At 46.2% G+C, this 21,154-nt stretch overlaps 1 protein-coding gene across 12 annotated transcripts in view; it reads left to right on the top strand.

Annotated features, from left to right (window-relative positions):
- Positions 1 to 21,154, top strand: part of LOC147017412 (protein argonaute-2-like) — a 161,747-nt gene that overhangs the window by 87,682 nt on the left and 52,911 nt on the right. For 6 of the 12 annotated variants that reach the window (XR_015049488.1, XR_015049486.1, XR_015049485.1 and 3 more), the window contains exons 4-16: positions 2,651 to 2,773; positions 9,417 to 9,598; positions 9,687 to 9,823; positions 10,898 to 11,032; positions 11,509 to 11,596; positions 11,700 to 11,847; positions 12,123 to 12,242; positions 15,294 to 15,416; positions 15,583 to 15,716; positions 17,985 to 18,169; positions 19,023 to 19,184; positions 20,398 to 20,557; positions 20,728 to 20,818. Coding sequence is in view for 8 of the 12 variants with exons in the window: in XM_085847057.1 (XP_085703183.1) it covers positions 2,651 to 2,773; positions 9,417 to 9,598; positions 9,687 to 9,823; positions 10,898 to 11,032; positions 11,509 to 11,596; positions 11,700 to 11,847; positions 12,123 to 12,242; positions 15,294 to 15,416; positions 15,583 to 15,716; positions 17,985 to 18,169; positions 19,023 to 19,184; positions 20,398 to 20,557; positions 20,728 to 20,818 (1,788 nt within the window). In the remaining 4 variants the exon portion in view is untranslated. Of the gene's footprint in view, positions 1 to 80; positions 741 to 2,650; positions 2,774 to 9,416; positions 9,599 to 9,686; positions 9,824 to 10,897; positions 11,033 to 11,508; positions 11,597 to 11,699; positions 11,848 to 12,122; positions 12,243 to 15,293; positions 15,417 to 15,582; positions 15,717 to 17,984; positions 18,170 to 19,022; positions 19,185 to 20,397; positions 20,558 to 20,727; positions 20,819 to 21,154 lie in introns of those variants that run through there. The other 6 variants (XM_085847055.1, XM_085847060.1, XM_085847062.1 and 3 more) reach the window with 4 other exon arrangements.

Raw genomic sequence — 21,154 nt, 5'->3', positions numbered from 1 at the left:
TCATGTATATCGGTCCATATATTTTACAGACATTTTACCAATATTATAATTTAGTGTTGGCTTAGCACTTAGAGTGGTGACTTGGGATCCTAGAGTCCTGAGCTCAAATCCCATTAACCACCGAACGAACCCCAGAGGGCCGACTCAGCCTGTCACTCCTTCAAGACTGGCAAAAATGAATATCAGTACACTGGCAACAGGGGCACCGCATCAGCGACACAGCCATGCCCCAACCAATGATGCAACCAACAGCCAAAAAGGCAGCACACACCACCAACATTTGATAATACACATAGCTTCTACTAAAATTTTCGATTTTCTGCCACCGCTGCAAATCCTTGAGCTTACCATGTTCTCAGCACCTCCTTCTACATCTACATTGTGAGCCAAACGAGCCAGCACCTTTTGGGCAACCACTCTACCCCTCACTTGAGACCATATCTCTTGCTTCATATGTGCTCAACATTTCACTATGGCTAACAGTTCCACTATCAATTTTCCAAGATGTTATTTTTCGATTTTCTGCATACCCTGACAGTTATGCTCACTGTCAGACATCTTTTGATTACCACATTCTTTGCTCTAACAGTGATTCAACCAATACTGCATAATCAGGTACCATCCATCCATCCATTCATTCATTGGGACCATACTCAATGCAAAGCGTTTGGTGCTGCCCAAACAGTCTCCCTGGCTATTGGACACAATCCTGGACAGGTCACCACTCCGACACAGAGCAGGTACCTATGGTCTACACTATCCAGCCATCCCCCAAAAACACCTTATTTTCCTCTTTGTTATAACACCTCTGGCAATTTAAAATTGCGCTTCTGTCCAAACAACTGACACATCTTTTAAATAACTTTACCATAACATCAGTACAAAAATACAACCCAAGCTCATTAATCTTTCAATTAACAAATTATGGCACTACATGAAAACCACAACTTCACATTCCTTGCTTTCACTGATACAAACTGGTCTATGATGTGTTCAAAGTCAGTTTCTACATTCAAGACGGTCGAGTGTTCCCTTCATGACTCTTTCCATTTCCTCCTTGGTTGTTAACCCAATGTCTCTCGTTCTCATCAGCCACTCATTTCTTTCATCTCTGATGTCTTTCAACTTAAATATTCCATATTTGACAGAGACAGAGTCCTGCTCAGTGGTGCCCTCCTTCGCTTTATGTCCTTCTGCAATCATTAATGTAACGTGTGGTGTTGTATTCATGGATTGGTACATCAAATTGCATTGCTATTTTGCAAATCTCACCTCTAACCCAATCTCCTTCTCACCAATCCAAGGATCAGTAGTCGCGATTTTGAATTCCATCCCAAACACATTCTGTACTTCATTTTCATAATTCACATTCTCTCCCAAAGCGTCACAGCACGCCGTGCAGTGTCGAGGTTTAATCTGTTCTGCCATATTTTCTCCCATATCCCTGAGTCGAGAGACGATATTGTGAGGCTCCAACCAACATTTTATATCAGGAATTGTTTTTTTACTCTGCTAAATTCTCAATTATCTGTAAAATTTCCTTTTAAACAAACTTATTAACATTCATAAACCAATGCTATTAGACTGGGCATCCAATTGACGTTCATCCGAGGGGCTGAATGCACGTTAATGTATCTCCTGTTTGTGAATTTAACAGCATGAGCAGTGATGTACCATCTATATTATGTATGCAAATTTGTATTTTCACATCACCTGCACCCACAATTTGCTCACCTGAACAAGGCTTGCCCCAAACACGGAACCAAACCCAATTTTGATTCATGACTCATGTCCCATCGAAGCCCTCACCACTCGCTAGACCCCCCGTGGAACTCTCCATACTGGGAGTCTGACCAACCGAACTGGGACTCCATACGATACTCCGAGACCCGAAACCATCATCCGAAAACGTTTGGGGGCAAGGCAAGCAGAGGTCCGGATCAAAGGCACGAATCGAAGGAGACTCGCCATGAGACGAGCCGCGGCTCTTCACCGACCGATGGATGATCAAATGTGCCGGCGACGGCGATGGAATCAGACGTCAACGTTATGAAGTCACTCATTCTAAGCTCATTCACATTAACTCATAATAGCTTTGTTATGCTCAAAGAATTGTCATCTTCACCATTGATTACTGTGCACTTGTAATCAATCAAACGAATATCAACCAATTCTTCAAGCTTCAACCCTTTTTCCCCAGCAAATGTTAATTTCATCATTTCATGCTTCCAACTTCTTCCCCCTTATCAGGCAAATCTCGCACACCGCCCGACAAGCAGGCATACTCACACACAGGGTGTGTTCTTGCCTGCCGCCTCACTTTTTCATTATCTAATTTTCCCACAAAGATGTTTTAATTTTCCCATGTCAAAACAATTTTGTCGACAATAAAAGCTCTCAAGGAGTTCGGAACAAGTTCGTGGGTGAGAAGATAAACTGCCCACCCTTTACCCTCCAGGCAAAGCACACACATTCCTTCACTCCACAGTAGAGAATCCTTTCCCCCCGCCCCACTTTTTCATTGTTTTCAGCGCAGTGATCACAAGCAACCTATGCTTTATTTTCAAGAATCATCCGCGGTTCATTTTACATTTCCAAATTCTGTCACACATTAATCTCAATTCATGTTCTTCAAACGGATGGTATACAGATTGAGCTGCCGTTCCTCCTACCCCCGGAGTTACTTCTCGGACCCGGAAGGCAGAAGCTTTGGCCAGCAGCCCCATGGCTCCCAGGTCCAGGTACAAACTTGGTGTGTTATTCACATTTGCAGGTGGGTCACCTGCATTAACCTGATTCTCTAATTTCAGTATTTTCTGTTTTACCATTTTTCTCGCCACCTCATTTGCTTTTAGGGCTTCTTCTTCTCACATCTCACAAGCTTTAAGTCTGGTTCGGGCTTCAACTTACCGCTTACCCGATGCCCGAGTCGAGATGATAAATTTCCCACAATTTCCCATTTTAACGAACCCCATCTTGGGAATGGATATGGGTCCCTTTGTATCCATTTGTACCATAATTCTAATTGATCACATGACCGAGGTACATAATTTTTCATACATCAACCCTGCGGCTGTATTCGGGGATGGGGTATTTTATCCAACTTTCGTTTAACCACTTTATTTCCCATTTTCCCTTGGTCCTTCCGAGAGTATTCTTGGGCTGGGCCAGGTGTTTTCTGCCTGGGGTGTTCTCGGGCTGGGTCGGGCGTTTCTCACACCTTCCACTCCCTCACACACCTCCCACTCCCTCAACCTCCCAACGGAGTGTTCTTTCTTGGGTTGGGTCAGGAGCCTTCACACCTTTCCCTTCCCTCAATCTCCCGTTCGGACCCTGGTCCTGGAGTATTCTTGGGTTGCCCTCACAATCTCCCAACGGAGTGTTCTTAGGTTTCCCTCAACCTTCCAATGGACCCTAACCTTCCCGGGTACCCCTTTTTGATGTGCAAGAAACTCCTCCTCCCCTTTTTCATTTAAGACGAGGACAGACCGCAGCGAGCCCGTGTCCCCAGTGTGAGAATGGAGGCAGCTTTTCTTCCCTTATCTGAAGCTGGCTGGCTCTTTCCTCCTTTGTCTCACCAGGGAAGCTCGCTCCCTCCCTCCCTGATATGGCTCATCCTGCCGACTATGCCAATTGTTGAGATCCGGTGAAGTCCACACTGATTGAGATCAAGTTCTGTCCACACCGATGTTAGGTAGAGAAGAGTTTATTACACACCAAAGACATATGCGCATATGGAGAAAGAGAATAGGAACACAGTAGACGTCTAGCCCAGCTCTCTGGCAAGCTCAGTTTCAGCTCTGCCTTGTATACAATTTTACCTTGACCCTTGCGTGACCACCTGTCAGCAAGATTGATCTTGTTTATAGTCATTAATTCCTTTCAAGCTCATGTTGTTGATAAGAAAGCACAAGATCAGCTCTGTTCCTTTCATGCGAGGTCACCTCCTACATGTTTTTGTGCCTTAGTGGACTGGGAAGCCCAGCTGTGTTATTCCACAAGCTGTCAATAACAAGCCCAGCTGTGTTATTTCAAAGCAGTCTTTTTGGCTGGCAAAGCAATCTCTTTGACAGTGCAGAGGGAAACAAGATTTATCCCTTTTCTTCTTTCCAAAGTGCAAGGATGTTAACAATTCTCTGATGACTGGAGGGGAACACGTACAGTGTCTCCACATGTGTGCTCGTCTTTAACTTTATTTAATTCGGTCCCCTCTTTTGCTTCTTGCGTCTCCGTCATTATTTCTAAATCCTGCATCTCCCCTTGTGTCTCTGTTAATTTATCCGTCTCCGTCACCTCCTTTGGTTCTTCCGTCATCCCCTCATGTCTCACCCTACACGTTTCGGTCTCCTCATCAATTATGGTGGCGTCGCTCGTCGTCCCGACCTCACCCGTCTCCATCGCGGGCCGACAAACCTCCACATTCCCTCCTGACTCGATCGTTCCCCCACGTACAGGCGCCATTATACCTCTTACGCTCGCCTGCAGGCTTAACCCCATGCACTGCATTTCACCCCGCTGCATTCGCATATCACCCCTCAGTGCCTGCGTGTTTGCCTCCATTTTGTTTCCCATCACATACATTTTGCTATCCATCGCATCTATTTGGCGCTCTGAATCCCCCTTCATGCTTTACATCAATTGCTTCATTCCTTCCATAATCCGGTCGAAGTCAGATGGTCCTGACGAGGCCGATTCGCCCAGACCAGGGGGGGGGGGTGCGGGGAATTTGACCGGGGGGGGTGCCATACGCTGCCCATGCCACTCCCAATACCCCTTCTGGGTTTGGCTGCGGGGGCACGTCTTCTTGCATGGGGGTGTCCTGAACCATGGATTCCTCTAAACCTACCATTATCTCTACCCCCACCTGCGCCAGTTCATCTTGGCTTGCCATGTTGCGTTTTGAGAAATAAATTTTAAAATGCTCGTAATTTGAGGGAACGGGGGGGGGGGGGTTCCTCTCTACATCCCTGATCCGAATCCCGTGAATTTCTCTATGGAGGCGGAGGGACGAATCGCACTCCTGAACACCAATTGTTGTGGGGCCAGGTCTCGGTGGTGAGCACGACCACTAGGGGGAGCAGTAGAGTCGGCTCCACCGAACACCCGGAATTTAGGTCATACCTTTCAGATAAATCCGAAAGGTCACGGGTCCCTTATCGGATAGAAGATCGCCAATAGGTCGACTACGTTGGGGTGGGGTTAATTGCCAATTTAAATATCCCTAAATACCCACGCAGTCTAACTACCAGGGAACCACACCTTCAGCCGACTCTGTTTGATCTGAGTCGCAGGTAACGACTCGGATACGGCTTAACCGAGCGGAGTTACCAGAGCGGCGCCGGACCAAATGAACAATTTACCCTCGCTGTCTCTCAATACACAGCGTGCTAAGCCAATGAAAGAAGCACAGAAACGAGCTGGTACATTCAACAAAATGGGTATTTATTTATAACAATAATCAGGAAGGGGAACACAGAGCAGAGTCATCACGAATAACAAATGTTATGTACAATGAGCAAAAGAAAGCACTTACACAATTCTACTTGAAGACCGGCCCACACACAGACACCCCCCCCCCGAAATTAATGATGGCCGCGACCTTTATTGATACCCCCAGCTCGGAGGGAAGGTGAGCTGGAGGTAAGTATGCAGGCTTGGACCTTCCCGCCTCATGCGGCCCTTGACGATCCGGCTCGGCGGGACTTAAACACGCAACATGATGCCGCTCCAAGCACCAGGTACCGCACTCGCCAACCGGCCACGCACCAATCAACCAAGACCAAGGAGAAGATCAGAGACTACGATGACCCAGGACCAGACGAACCAACCAGCACCAAGACCCGCGACCCCCAAGACGACTAACCTCCCCAGCCTGGCGTTCCTTTATATCTTCCTTATCTGGGGTGAGAAAATCGCCATCTGGACGGGTGTCTTGGGAAAGTCGCCCTCTGAAGGAATGTCAACCCTCATTGGCCGGGGTGTCGTGGGAAAGTCGCCCTCTGAAGGAATGTCAACCCTCATTGGCCGGGTATCGTGGGAAAGTTGCCCTCTGTGCGTGATTGGACAAGGGGCATGCCCCTGCTTTTCTGGGCGGAGTCCCGATCTGAGGCGATGGAAATCTCTGCCCACGTACGTGGCTGGACACGCGTGTGTAATGGCGTGATGTGTGACTTGAAGGAGTGATGGTTTCGGTTGGGTGTAGGCTCGATTTGTATTGCAAAAACCCTGACTAAAAAAGTAATTCGCAGTGCACACATGTAATTCCCATTAGACACAGGTAGGGGGCCCTAACTATAAACACATACTTATTGAAATAACTAAGCTTAGGGACTGCTGTCTGTCTGTCTGTGTGCACAAGGCTTCCAGATTCGTAACAATACAACTCCGACTCCAACCTCCTCCAGTTTCTCGGAAAAAAATAGTCGACAATCCATGTAGCACATTTTTCTTCTTTGCATCACCCAGCACCAGACTGAATAAATAAAAGAAAAATTTGCAGCAATGAAAATGTTTTATTCCAGGAACAAAACGGACATTATTGGAATGGTTTTGAACAGCGGCTTTAACCCTCAAAAATTCTAAAATTTCCGAAAATATCCCGTGTAAATGGAGAGCTCCCTCTTTGTCGTTTTGCGAATAACTCTACACAGATGATAAAGCGAGCAGCTGGCAAAACTGCACCAAGGTACCCACACGTGTGTACTTGTCCCATACCATTTTTTTTGTCCCATACCCATACCATTTTCACTAGAGAGGACGATAGGTTTGCTCTCTTCCCATCTGTCCCACCTGTTGTTTTTCAGACATTTTTCCCATACCCCTTACCATGTTGAACTGAAACTTGGTACATGGCTTTATTATGGTAAATTACAGAAAAGTTAAGTTTCAGGGTATTTAGTCAATTTTTCAGATTTTCAATGCCCTTTTTGGACTTAAGAAAATATCACTTTGGTAGAAGACATGTATTCCAAAGCAATTCTCACTGTTGTTAACTTTTACCTTACTAGTGAGCTCGTTGGTCCATTGGAGCAAATTTTCACTGATCTTCACGGCCTTGTAGCATACCTGCCTGTTGTACAGCTTGAGCATTAGCTTGCCTTTCACCAAGCCCAGATGAGCTTGGCCCTGGGCAAGGTGGTGGGGGGGGGGGGAGGGGGATTATACATTCGTTATTATTATTATTATTTTTAATCTCATGAATATTAATTAATATATATGCTTTGTGACAGTGTTGTCATTCTTTTTGTTATTTATTTTGTAATTAGAATGGTGTGCTGTGGAAGGACCTATTAAGCTGTTCTACACACCTTAACATGGTGTACGTTTAAAACGTGGGGATTATTCTGGATTCTTTGTAGTTGATTAGCCTAATCAACTCAGAAGATCATAGCGGTCATTTTGATGGATCACATGAAATATCAGAAAGCTCAAGTAGAACTCCACAAAAATGTGGACACGCACACACACACGCACACGCACACACACACACACACGCACACCTCGACCATTTATAGTCGATTAAGATCGTACATCCATCTCAAAAGAAACAATAACATTGCATTAGAGATTAAATGCTTAAACAGATTTTCAAAACTAACATATATATAAACTTACACATGCCACTTTCCCTGCTTTATTTTCCATTTCTACTAGTTTTCTCAAAATGCATTTAACAGTTCCAGAACGTCGTATGTAGAATGTCTGATTATTCCCTGTATTAAGCATGTTGTTTCTAACATTACTATCACGCAGTGAGCCATTTCGCCAACTTGCTCAAAACACTGCTAGATGTAAGCTATGAGCTGTGGATCACACCTACCTTTCTGTTTCAGGGTGTGATTATAGCACTTCATTATTCTGCCACAAATTTTGTGCAGTTTGCTTTCATATTTTTTCATGATTACCGGGATGCAGCCTGAACAATCATTCAATTAAAACTATGCATGACATTCTTCTTTGTTGCTATTAAGTTGATACCTAATGGAGGATCATTATGAATGAGTTTCCTCATGCATGAATGTTTCAAGACTGAACTTTTGAGTAACTGAGATTAGAACATTCCTCAATGCATAGATTTTAAAATATTGTTTATGCTTCTATTTCTGAGTTAAAATATTGCTTTATTTAATAGAATTAGTGATGTAGAAGTGCATGCATTATGCCATAAATGCTTACTATAATTCACAGATGAGTGTTTGTGGGTTTGTTTGTCAGGCTACTCCTTCGACAGTTCTGGCCCAATTGCATCCAGACTTGCTACAGCGGATCAGCATAACCACAATTGATGTATAGGGGTGTTTTTATCTTTGCCGGTGGTCTTGAGGTGGGGGGGGGGATGCAAATTCTCCATGTAAACATGTATTGTGTAGCACCACCTCCAGGTGGGGGAGGGTATTACAAGTCTCCACCATTTATAGTTCATTTTTCCAGTGTGGTGAGGTGTTTTGATTTATAAGCAGTCGGTATGATTTTGCTTCAAGCACGTAACCCGGGTTACTTATTTTTCCTATACAAAGCTGTCAGTTGTCTTTTCACCACCCAGATAAAGGTATGTATGCACCAGAAGAACGGGTTGCATACATGGAACGAGACAGGTGTGTGTGTGTGTGTGTGTGTGTGTGTGTGTGTGTGTGTGTGTGTGTGTGTGTGTGTGTGTGTGTGTGTGTGTGTGTGTGTGTGTGTGTGTGTGTGTGTGTGTGTGTGTGTGTGTGTGTGTGTGTGCGCGCGTGCGTACGTGCGCGCGCGTGTTATATTTCATGTATGCCGCTACCTAATTGTATTAACAGGAAATGATAGGAACCCAACTTCTCTCATCCATGGATATTGCTTGCGAGTCCGATTCGCATTCAGGAACAGAATAATTATGGTTAACCATTTTGAAATTGCCACTCTATCATCTACATGCTGAAAATTATGTTTAAAAGACTATTTGAATCGCAGAATTCACGCTAACAACGGCACGTTGAAAGTGCCCATCGAGCCCAATCCAGTCACTGTAAACACACAAACAGCGCATGCACAAAAGGCCTCCTTCAGCATTCATCTGTCATTTTGAAAGTCGTGTATTGCAACCGGAAGTGAGATGCTTGATTAAACATGATGCAGATTTACAAATCTATAGCTTGCTTATTTATACAAGGCAAGCACCAGAACACAAGTCGAGCCTCAACTTCCTAACACACCAGCGATGCGTAAAACAAGTAGCAGAATATATTTGCAAATTATCTCGCTGCAATAATACAATTTGATGACATGTTCTTTGCTAATAATGAAAACTTTATTGTTTGCAATTTCATGCTGGGTCAAAATGTAATCGGAGTTTATTTTAATTTATTAATTATGTACAGCATCACAAAATTTTCACAAAGTTTGAGTTCTCTTTATAAGGTCACATTTGTGTTTATGATACTGTCCAGGTGGAATTGGAGGTTACTTTGCCCGGAGAAGGGAAGGATCGTGTGTTTCATGTGTCTGCACGATGGGTTTCCTATGTGAGCTGGCATGCCCTGCACGACTCGCTGTCCGCCCGCCTTGTTCAGGTTCCCAATGATGCGGTCCAGGCCGTTGATGTGGTATTACGTCACCTACCTTCAATGCGGTGAGTCAGACATGTTTATCAACTTCATACTTTCTGACCATAACCCTTTAATCCAAATGTGACTATCTTTTGCTGTCATGCATACTAGATACACACCTGTGGGACGTTCCTTCTTCTCGTCTCCTGAGGGGTACAGCCATCCATTGGGTGGTGGGCGTGAGGTCTGGTTTGGTTTCCATCAGTCTGTGCGACCATGTATGTGGAAGATGATGCTAAATGTAGATGGTAAGTCAGTGTCAGTTGATGATTTTTTTTATTTAAAATAAAACGATTTTTACAGTTTTTAAGGCAACCTGTGCAAAATGACTCATCCAAAATAATTCACCACACATGGCCACCAGATTCCTGGATATCTCAAATCATTAACAACCAAATGCATTGTTGTAGCAGATCCATTCAACACTACATCATCCTAAAGTTCCCCTGAACTAGACTTATTGATCCCGTCTCACTCTGTTGTTGAAATACTGACCCTTGTTTCACACCAACTCTGTTTGGCTCACCTCAAAAGGAAATGCTTCACATTCTGTTTTATGATTGGAATAAATGTTCTGTTGACTTCAGGATCCTTGCCATTCAATTTCTATGAACTCTCGGCACATTGGAGCCATATTGATCACTTCTGTTAAAAACCTACGCCCCCCCTCCCCCCCCCCCCCCCCCGCTCTCCCATGCAGGCACATTAATTATCTGGAGTGATCGTGTTTTTGTGTGTTTGTTTCATCTTTGTGAAGCATGTTGGAGATCTTGATTTTTGTATATTTTGACATTGCACCATATGTCCACCTCTGGCCCTCCACCTATCTCCATCCCCTCTTCCCCTCTCACTCCACCTCCATCACCATTTCCACATACACTTCCTTTTCCCCCTAACCACCCCCACTCTCTTCCTCGCCACCCCCGCTCTCTTCCTCACCACCACCTCTCACTTCCTCGCCACCCCCTCTCTCTTCCTCGCCACCCCTCCTTCTTCCTCGCCACCCCCTCCCTCGTCCTCGCCACCCCTCCCTCGTCCTCGCCACCCCCTACCTCGTCCTCGCCACCCCCTACCTCGTCCTCGCCACTGCTCCCTCGTCCTCGCCACCCCTCCCTCGTCCTCGCCACCCCCTCCCTCGTCCTCGCCACCCCCTCCCTCGTCCTCGCCATCCCCTCCCTCGTCCTCGCCACCCCCTCCCTCGTCCTCGCAACCCCCTCCCCATCACTATCCCCCCTGCTCTTCCCAATCTCACTCCCCGTTCCTCACTCTTCTCCTCCTCTTCTGTTCCTCGCTCACCCAACTATTTCCCTGACCACCTGCAGTGTCTGCGACAGCGTTTTACAAGGCTCAGCCAGTGATAGAGTTCATGTGTGAGGTACTGGACATTCGTAACATCGATGAGCAACCCAAGCAGCTGTCTGACTCTCAGAGAGTAAAATTCACCAAGGAGATCAAAGGTAAATTTTCTTGTACTGTACTTGTGCCTGCCTGTCCTTGTCATATTTCACGAATGGTTATTAGTCTTTTATAATGCTCATATGATGAGTTATTGGTTGATTTTATGCATTACACTTGATTACTGTGGTGAAAATGCATTGCAGTGGTGGTGGAACACAATGCTCCTTTGTTGTGTTAGTTTCTTTGTGCCTTGCTTAGGGACTAGCAATTTACACCAGCTCAACCATGTCCATTGTGATAATATAACTTCTGAACAAAGGATTTTGTGTTGGCATTAAGCAGGCGGTAGATGAATGGACTGATAATGTAATCTGTTTATAGTGCACATAAAAATGATTGGTGTGTGCTTGGGAGCATACTACTTAATTTTAAGAGTAACTGGCTAAGTAAAACATTGATTTTAGCAAATCTAATGGCAACTAAACCATGTCACTACAGTTGTCCTGACTGGAAATATTGCATAACACACGGACAGGGTTGAAGGTGGAAATAACGCATTGTGGCCAGATGAAGCGTAAATACAAGGTGTGCAATGTCACTCGGCGACCTTCCAGCCATCAGACGTAAGTACCAGTGCACTTTTGACTGCACAGACAATGTTGCGAATAACGCAAGCATTTTCACCAGCCACTTAGCTAATCTCGTCACTTTGCCCGGTGTTTGAAGCTTCCCCTTGCAGTTGGACACCGGGCAAACAGTGGAGTGCACCGTGGCACACTACTTTCGTGAAAAACACAAGTTGGTGTTGAAGTACCCTCATCTGCCTTGCTTGCAGGTCGGCCAAGAACAGAAGCACACTTACCTACCCCTGGAGGTAAAACATGCAGCATAGGTCAAATTATACTCTTTTGACAACGAGAGATATGTGTTGGAGGAAAATGCAGATTGATATTCCTGTCCGTTCATGCTGTTGATGTTTGTCACACTGTCAGTGCTGTTCCATGAACTTGCTTTTGCAGGGGGAGGGGGGAGAGTGGGGGTAGGTAATGAGATCCAGGAGAAATGAAGATATATTTTATAGATTGGTATGAAGCAATGAGAAGATATCGGGTTTGGAGAAATATTGTGTGATATTCAAAACGTTTGCAGGTTTGCAACATTGTGGCAGGGCAGCGGTGCATCAAGAAGCTCACGGACAACCAGACATCCACAATGATCAAAGCTACTGCACGCTCAGCTCCAGACCGTCAGGACGAGATAAGCAAACTGGTAGGGGTGTATCTAATGTCTTTCATTGTTCTGCTTCATAATTTGAGAAATTTAACAATATCACATCTGTAATACCAATGTGATTGACAACTCCTGTGCCAACAACATCTTGCCAGAGAGCTTAGATGGCACATATGGATTTGCAAGCTAGGCACAGAGCGAGGGGTTGGGGGATGCAAGATTTGGAAGGTCAGATCAGGTATGCGAGCATGCGCTGGAGCAATGCGTCGCTGCGTCCACTTTCCGCCGGTACTCCAGAGGCCTTCGTCTGGCCATCCCCCAGGCAGATGCCTGGCCATCTCGTCCTCACCACCTGCCTGGCCAATCTCGTTCTTCCACATTTGCAAGCAAATACAGAATTGAAGCATTCAGCCTTTTTATGAGCGGAGTCGACTGTTGTGCCATTTGATGTGAGGGAAGGGATGGAGGGGGAGTATACACCAGAGACAGACTTAACAAGGCACTACCAGGTAAAGGGGGAGACAAGCTTGACCGTTCTATATTGAGGTTGGACAGATGTTTTCTGAGTCCCCTAAGAGTGGACACACACTTGTTGCAGGCTTTGAGGAATGATCTGAGTTTGCTTTATAGGAAGATAAGGCAAGTTGTTTCAAAGCAACTGCCTCACCATAGGGTTCAGTGTACTATGGGTGGGAAGAAGACTAAATAGGATGGATTTGTGCACAAGAGAGAGAGAGTAGGTTTCTGTGAAAGAAATCCCAGGCTGAGTTGATATCAGAGGACTTGGGGGGGGGGGGGGGTGGTAGATATCGGAGATCAGTCCTGAAGAGAGAGATTGCTGCTTGCAGTCTGTGCTTATCGCTCCACTCCCTTGCTTGAGTGAACTGCCAGACTCACCAACACCGAGGCTTTTCTGTGAGAATAGCCAGAGAAATGTTGACTCTTACAAGCATATGATCAGATGAGCCAATTGGAGTAGAAGAAGAAAAGGTGACATTTGCAGGTAAGTTTGTCATCACAAAGTCCAGAAGGGAGGATTTGCCATTGGGAGAAATCTGGGTCATAAAGTTCACCGAGTCAGTCCTATGGAATCGTAAATTCTTTACTGAAGTACCATGACTGGGGGGGTGCAGAAAGAGGGGACAAGAAGTGGAGGGATGCTGAAGAGAGGGGACACATAGGGGTAGGGTTGGAAGGACATAGGTTTGTAGGAGATGTGGGGAAGTGTACTGACATAGGGGATTGACACTGTTGAAGGACCTGAAGGGGATTTGATTGCTGTGGGCAGCCAACCTCTGCACACTGGACTTCTCAAGATTCCCAAACTGGACATACGGGGACAAAGATCATGGGATGGGTGGAAATAATTTTTGTTGAAGGCAGTAATAGGCAATAATAAATAGGCTGAAGGCAATAATTGAATTCCTGTTTGTTTTAAATGTTTGTAGGTAGTAGAAAGGTGTTGCTTTCGGTACTGGATTAAGGTTGATCGACCAAGTACTTAGGTGAAACAGGTTTGGATAACGATCCGTGGGAAGAAGAAGAAGAATAGATCATGAAGAAGTACACGGGGATTCTTGACGAAGATGTAAGGAAAGTGAAGCATTCTAAAATGTTTGTAAAGCTTTAAGAGGGAGAAGGAAGAAGCATTTCACTCAATGAAGATTCATTTTGGAGATATTGAAGAAAGGGAGATAAGTAAGGAAATTCAAGCAGATTGAGATTGTTTTGGAGTTACTATATATATATATATATATATATATATATATATATATATATATATATATATATATATATATATATATATATATATATATATATATATATATATATACATATCTTTTTCTCGTCAATAAATTGGTGATCACCTGTCCATGCCAACAAATTTTGATAAAATGACATCATTGGTTACATGGTCTAACAGCCATATTGTATTGAAGTAAAAACTTTATAATTCTACTTCTCTGAAACTGTTTCATCAATGTGAAAACCTTTTTAGTATGTGGTTGCCTACCCATGGGAAATAGTTTGATAAAGATTATGTTGTAGGTCAAGTGATCTCGCAGCCATATTGGATTGAAGGAAAACATTTAAAATTCCTTTCTGAAACCTCTCAACTAATTCATGGGAAAATTTAAATATGTGGTGGACTACCAATGGCAAATATAGTTTGATAAAAATGATGCCATTGCTCATGTTTTCCTTGGTTCATTGTTTTAAAAAAAAATCTTCTTTAATTACCTTTATTACTAAGCCTGGTGTTTGCTTAGTGGATAGGGTGGCTGGCTTAGGATCCTTGGGTCCTGAGTTTAAGCCCTGGTAGCTGCTGAGTTAATACCAGGTGGGGTTGACTCTGCCTGTCATCCTTCTGAGGTTGGCAAAATGAGTACCAGCTTGCTGGTATCCTGTGTCGGAGTGGCGACCGGTCCAGGATTGTACCCAACAGCCAAGGAGACTGCTATGGCAGCACCAACACTCTGCACAGAGTATGGTCCCAATGGATTGATGGATTGATTGGTCATGTCATTTTGGGCCAACTGGAAGTGATTACATAGCTACTAGAACTGGCGGCTTCGGCTGCGGCATCACTGCTCACAATTTTAATTATTATTTTTCCGTATGTAAAACCTTGGCACATCCTTGGCACACACCCAACCCATCCACTAAGTTTTGTCTGAATCTGTCAATAACTTTTTGAGACATCCTGCTCACAAATAAACAAACATACAGGGGTGAAAACCATAACTTCTGTCCACCTAATAAACACATCTCCCTCTCTGCTTCCCCGACCCTACCTCTTGGTTGGTATTACAAAGTGGTTACCAGTAGTTAACCGACTTCGGTCCCAAACATTGTGAGAAAAGTTATTCACGGTTGTTTCAGATGGGGAAAATGAAAATTAGGTTTGTCAAAATATTTTCCTTTTAAATCACCAAGTCAATGTTAAAATTTTATGATCTGCTGTGTTTCATTGTACTTTGTCTCTCAGCTGATTTTGTTTTTGGTGTTGTGGTAATTGTCTTGCTTGTGTTGATCATCTTCCATCATCTTGAATCTTTTTCTTCTGTTTGGTCTGTACTGCATGTTCAGATGAAAAATGCAACGTTCAATGTCGACCCGTATGTACAAGAGTTTGCAATCCATGTACGGGATGAGATGACTGAGGTGATTGGGAGAGTACTGCCCGCACCTATGATACAGTACGGTGGCAGGGTGAGTCACACAGCACCTTCCCGCTGACTTGATTCACTAAGTGCTTTGTTTTTATTTTGTGGTGTATTGAGTGTGTGAACCACTTGTTGACCAGGTTTATTTGAAGAATTGTGGAAAACATGAAGTCATGCATTCAGGAAAATGAGTTTGGTGTTGTGCTCTGCAGAGTCGAGCGGTTGCCACACCCTCACAGGGTGTGTGGGATATGCGTGGCAAGCAGTTTTACTGTGGCACAGAGATCCGTGTCTGGGCTGTCGCATGTTTTGCTCCACAGCGCCAGTGCCAAGAAGATATTCTCAAGTAATGTTATTGCTGTTTTAAACAGTGAACGATTATGCTTTTAAACCCTTCCACATCATCTCCTTCATACCCGCTCTAGGTCCCCTCCATACCCTTCTCTGCTTCCCCCAATTCTGTGTCCCTCCACTAAACAACACCTTCTCTACCTCCCCCACGCCCCATACCTTCTCTGCCTCCCCCATGCCCCACACCTTCTCTGCCTCCCCCATTCCCCACGCCTTCTCTGTCTCCCCATGCCCCACACCTTCTCCGCCTCCCCTGATGCCCCACGCCTTCTCCGCCTTCGCAACGCCCCACCCCTTCTCCACCTCACGCACGCCCCACCCCTTCTCCGCCTCACGCACGCCCCACCCCTTCTCCGCCTCACGCACGCCCCACCCCTTCTCCGCCTCACGCACGCCCCACCCCTTCTCCGCCTCACGCACGCCCCACCCCTTCTCCGCCTCCCCCACGCCCCACCCCTTCTCCGCCTCACGCACGCCCCACCCCTTCTCCGCCTCACGCACGCCCCACCCTTCTCCGCATCACGCACGCCCCACCCCTTCTCCGCCTCACGCACGCCCCACCCCTTCTCCGCCTCACGCACGCCCCACCCCTTCTCCGCCTCACGCACGCCCCACCCCTTCTCCGCCTCACGCACGCCCCACCCTTCTCCGCCTCACGCACGCCCCACCCCTTCTCCGCCTCACGCACGCCCCACCCCTTCTCCGCCTCACGCACGCCCCACCCCTTCTCCGCCTCACGCACGCCCCACCCCTTCTCCGCCTCACGCACGCCCCACCCCTTCTCCGCCTCACGCACGCCCCACCCCTTCTCCGCCTCACGCACGCCCCACCCCTTCTCCGCCTCACCCACGCCCCCCCCCTTCTCCGCCTCACGCACGCCCCACCCCTCCTCCGCCTCACGCACGCCCCACCCCCTTCTCCGCCTCACGCACGCCCCACCCCTTCTCCGCCTCACGCACGCCCCACCCCTTCTCCGCCTCACGCACGCCCCACCCCTTCTCCGCCTCACGCACGCCCCACCCCTTCTCCGCCTCACGCACGCCCCACCCCTTCTCCGCCTCACGCACGCCCCACCCCTTCTCCGCCTCACGCACGCCCCACCCCTTCTCCGCCTCACGCACGCCCCACCCCTTCTCCGCCTCACGCACGCCCCACCCCTTCTCCGCCTCACGCACGCCCCACCCCTTCTCCGCCTCACGCACGCCCCACCCCTTCTCCGCCTCACGCACGCCCCACCCCTTCTCCGCCTCACGCACGCCCCACCCCTTCTCCGCCTCACGCACGCCCCACCCCTTCTCCGCCTCACGCACGCCCCACCCCTTCTCCGCCTCACGCACGCCCCACCCCTTCTCCGCCTCACGCACGCCCCACCCCTTCTCCGCCTCACGCACGCCCCACCCCTTCTCCGCCTCACGCACGCCCCACCCCTTCTCCGCCTCACGCACGCCCCACCCCTTCTCCGCCTCACGCACGCCCCACCCCTTCTCCGCCTCACGCACGCCCCACCCCTTCCCCGCCTCACGCACGCCCCACCCCTTCCCCGCCTCACGCACGCCCCACCCCTTCTCCGCCTCACGCACGCCCCACCCCTTCTCTGCTCCGCACTCCCAAACCCTCTTTGTCATTTTTTTGTTTGTTTCATTTCTCTTTCATTCCCTGTTTTCCCTTCCTCTTCTTCCTGTGCTTGAGCTTTATGCACATTATTCACCCCCTGTGTCCATTTCCCCTTCTGTTTAATCTAATTAATAAAGGAAAACATAATTTCTTCCCCACATCCCTTGTTTCTGTGGTGTCCCTCCACCCAGCTGTTCATGTTTCCCCTTTTCCACTATGTTCTTCTGTTATATTCTGGTCTGTTCTGTGTTATTGCTTTTCCCCAAGCCTCAGTATTGCATTAAAAAAAAACTAATTTATTCCGACCCCGCAGATGAGGTAAGCAACAAAGACAACAACCGCTCACTCCCCCCACCCCCCTCCCTCCCCCTTCTCACTCAGGGTGAACAAAGCTTCTTTTTTTTAAAGCACTCTAACGTAATACAACTCTCGGCTGGGGATATTAGCACTGATAGTTTCGCTCAAAGCCTTCCAGAACCTTCTAACTACCTCTTCATACCAAACGTTTGGTCATTGGAAGGCTGCCAGGCAGCCATGGAAAGTTAAGAAAATTGCTTCTTTGTAATGTCGGATCTTCTGTTTTATTTAAATATTTTTTGGTTTCACAGTCGTCTTTCTTTTTTCTTTTTCTTTTTTTGTTGCATTGTAGGAGCTTTACAGAGCAACTCCGGAAAATCTCCAAGGATGCTGGGATGCCCATACAAGGTCAGCCCTGTTTTTGCAAGTATGCGCAGGGTTCAGACAGCGTCGAGCCAATGTTCAGACACCTCAAGAACACCTACTTGGCCTTGCAGCTCATCGTCGTCGTGCTGCCAGGCAAAACCCCCGTCTATGGTAAGGCAATGTTGAACGGTCATGTATGTCATATGCCTTTTATACTGAATTTCCATCTGCAAGTAACATTGTGATTGATCATTTGCAACAAAATCAGCATGTCTCATAATTTATAACGTCCAGTTTTATTCCTTCCTGCGGAAAAAAAGTCTTTAAACCCAATTGGCACTGGCAAGTTTGATGACTGCCACTATAAACCCATCTGGTCTTAAGTTGGTCTATTTGGATGGCAAGAACAAGGCTCAACATTAACGTTTGCCGAGGGCAACTAAAATTTAGCGTCGGGCAACCTCATTATCGTGCCTTGGACCTTCATATTGAACCTGTGATGTACAAAACGACATCATTAATCGACAAAAGTGAACTGTAATGTGGTTGTAACGTGTAAACTTGCATGTGAGCTCTTGCAAAGGGAATCGGAAAGGTGTTCGCACGATGAAAATGCTGGAATTCGTCATTATGTACGGCCCTTCACTAAGCTAACTGTATTTGACCTGAACGAACACGTACCTTAGTCGACACTCTTGTGGTCGCTTTCAAACCAAAACACCCCCCCTCCCCACCCCCACTCGTTCGAAGAAGCAGAGTGCGAGCAAAATAAGTTCCATCCAAAATGGAAAGAGGAAATGGTGGCTTAGATATGAGTAAGAGGAAGAGGAGGTGTTTTGCAACGCGTATTGAAGCTTCCCAGCCTTTGCTGACGCACATCTGGACCCTTCACTGGATCTTCAAACTTCAGAAAAATGGATGTACGCACGCAGCAGGGCTCCCGACACCATCATGAGTGCGCTAACGCTGTGAAACTTGCGATGAGAGAAAAATCCTCTTCTGTGACTGCTGCATTATTCCTCAGCACATCAACCGAATGGACAACGACAGCAGACTCTCGTTATGAAGCTCTTCAATCTCGTACTTTGGGGCGAAGGCAGATTTTCCCTTCATGACTTATGCAGGCATCAATCATTTGCAAAACTTCAATGGACTTCATGTGGGCTCAACTTACTTCAGCAACCAGGCATGCATTTGTCGTCTCTTATTCTTTGTAATCAGTATGTGCATTTTACAGCGATTGGCATGTATAATTATCCATTTGTTACAATGAAAGTTATTCAGAAAATGAGTGGGAATTTTTATCGGGCAACCAACATTTTAAAGTGGTTGCCCTGCTCTGTTGGGCACCCCTAACACTGCAAGAGCCATGCAATGGTGTGCTGTGACCAGTTGCTGTACTGCTTCAAAGTGAACATGATATTTCATTCTGCAAGTAGTTTCATTCTGGAACTTGCTAACATTCTGTTTCCAATCTGAACCACTGTAAAGATGATCTACTTCCATCTCATTGGCGTATTTTGACAAATGTGAGGCAAAGGAAACCTTGTTCGGACTCTCTATGAATGTCATCCCCAGGCCCGCATCTTATGTAAATGTCACAATTCTAAAATATTCAGTTATTTCATCATTTTTTATTGCAAACAGTTCAGACACTGGAACAGTATGTACTAAGATAGAGCATGTTTGTGGTTGCATAATTAGTCCTTCCTGTGTTCCAATTCCTGTTCATTACTGCCAAGACTGATTCTATCGCTTGTAGCAGTGAATATGGTTGTATACAACTAATGAAGATTAAAGAAGTTACAACATTTCTTAAGAAATAAATTTTGTGTGATTTAATTTTCCTACCTAATTATTATTATTCTTTTCCTCCTTGTGCCGTGAGCCATTAGGTGCACAGGACTGCCGAGGCAGAGTCATTGGCTCGGCTGCTGGGGGGGTAACAGCCTAGCCGGGTCACCACACTGACTCAGGATGCTCGACTGATAATGCAGGAATTTATAATAGGTTCAAGGTGCCGGCAATAGCTCACCTTCTTTTTGTGAAGGACACCATGGGATCTTTAACGTCCACCAATTAATGCCGGCAGATGGGACACCCAGTTTAATTTTCATCTGAGGGATGGAGCATGCATTGATAAATCGCCCTACATGCAAAACATCAAGATGGCAGTTAAAAGCTCAGTTGAGATTCAAACCAAGGCTGGACAACTCATTGCCAACTGCATGCCTCCGTTATCCTGCCAGCCTTTCCTACGTAATAGCTACTTAAAATACTAAAGAAATTATCACCACCCGAGCCGGAACAAAACATGCCGAGGGTCAAATATGGCCTACGGGCCGGAAGTTCCATATGCCTCTTATAAACCTTTAAACTTTATGCATTGATGTGTGCAGCGGAGGTGAAACGTGTTGGGGACACCCTGCTGGGGATGGCGACGCAGTGTGTGCAGGTGAAGAACGTCCTTAAACCCTCTCCTCAGACCCTCTCTAACCTTTGCCTAAAGATCAATGTCAAGCTTGGAGGTGTCAACAACATTCTGGTGCCAAACCAACGGTGAATTCAAATGTCACTTGTCCTTTTCCTTCTTCTTGTTTTGTTTTATTCCTTGCTACATTATGCCAAAAGTATGGGTAGAAGTTGGATTTTGGGGGATTAAACATTGTGTAGCCTTTGTAATTATAAACTCGCCATTGTTCTGATCTTTTGCTGCAAACTTGTTGCAGGCCTTCTGTGTTCCATCAGCCCGTAATTTTCCTGGGTGCTGAGGTCACGCATCCTCCTGCGGGAGACGGGAAGAAGCCATCAATTGCCGCAGTAGGTTTCTTTCCTCTCACGGGCCCTTGAATCTTTGTGTTTACTTCTATCACAAGTGTCTATTGCGCTATATTATTTTCATTTTCTTAATATTGTTTCATTATATTATGAATCAAGACTAGGGAATAAAATGGGGGATACATTAGCATAGTTATTCCTTAGTATGTGTTAGAATAAGTGTGGTGTAATTCCCGTCGGTGAATTTAAGATATTCCATTTGTCGACAATTTAAGATATTCCATTTGTAGAGATAAATATACAGGATTTATTAGCCCGTCCTCCACACAGTGGGAGATGGGGTTTTGCAGGCACTTTTGTGTCTGTGTGTCTATCCGG

The sequence above is a fragment of the Eptatretus burgeri genome, chromosome 11, assembly GCF_056783735.1.
Source record: "Eptatretus burgeri isolate ZD-2024b chromosome 11, Ebu_testis_v1, whole genome shotgun sequence".
Lineage (NCBI taxonomy): Eukaryota > Metazoa > Chordata > Myxini > Myxiniformes > Myxinidae > Eptatretus > Eptatretus burgeri.
The sequence above is the reverse complement of the archived record's forward strand: the minus strand, read 5'-3'. Positions and strand labels throughout refer to the sequence as shown.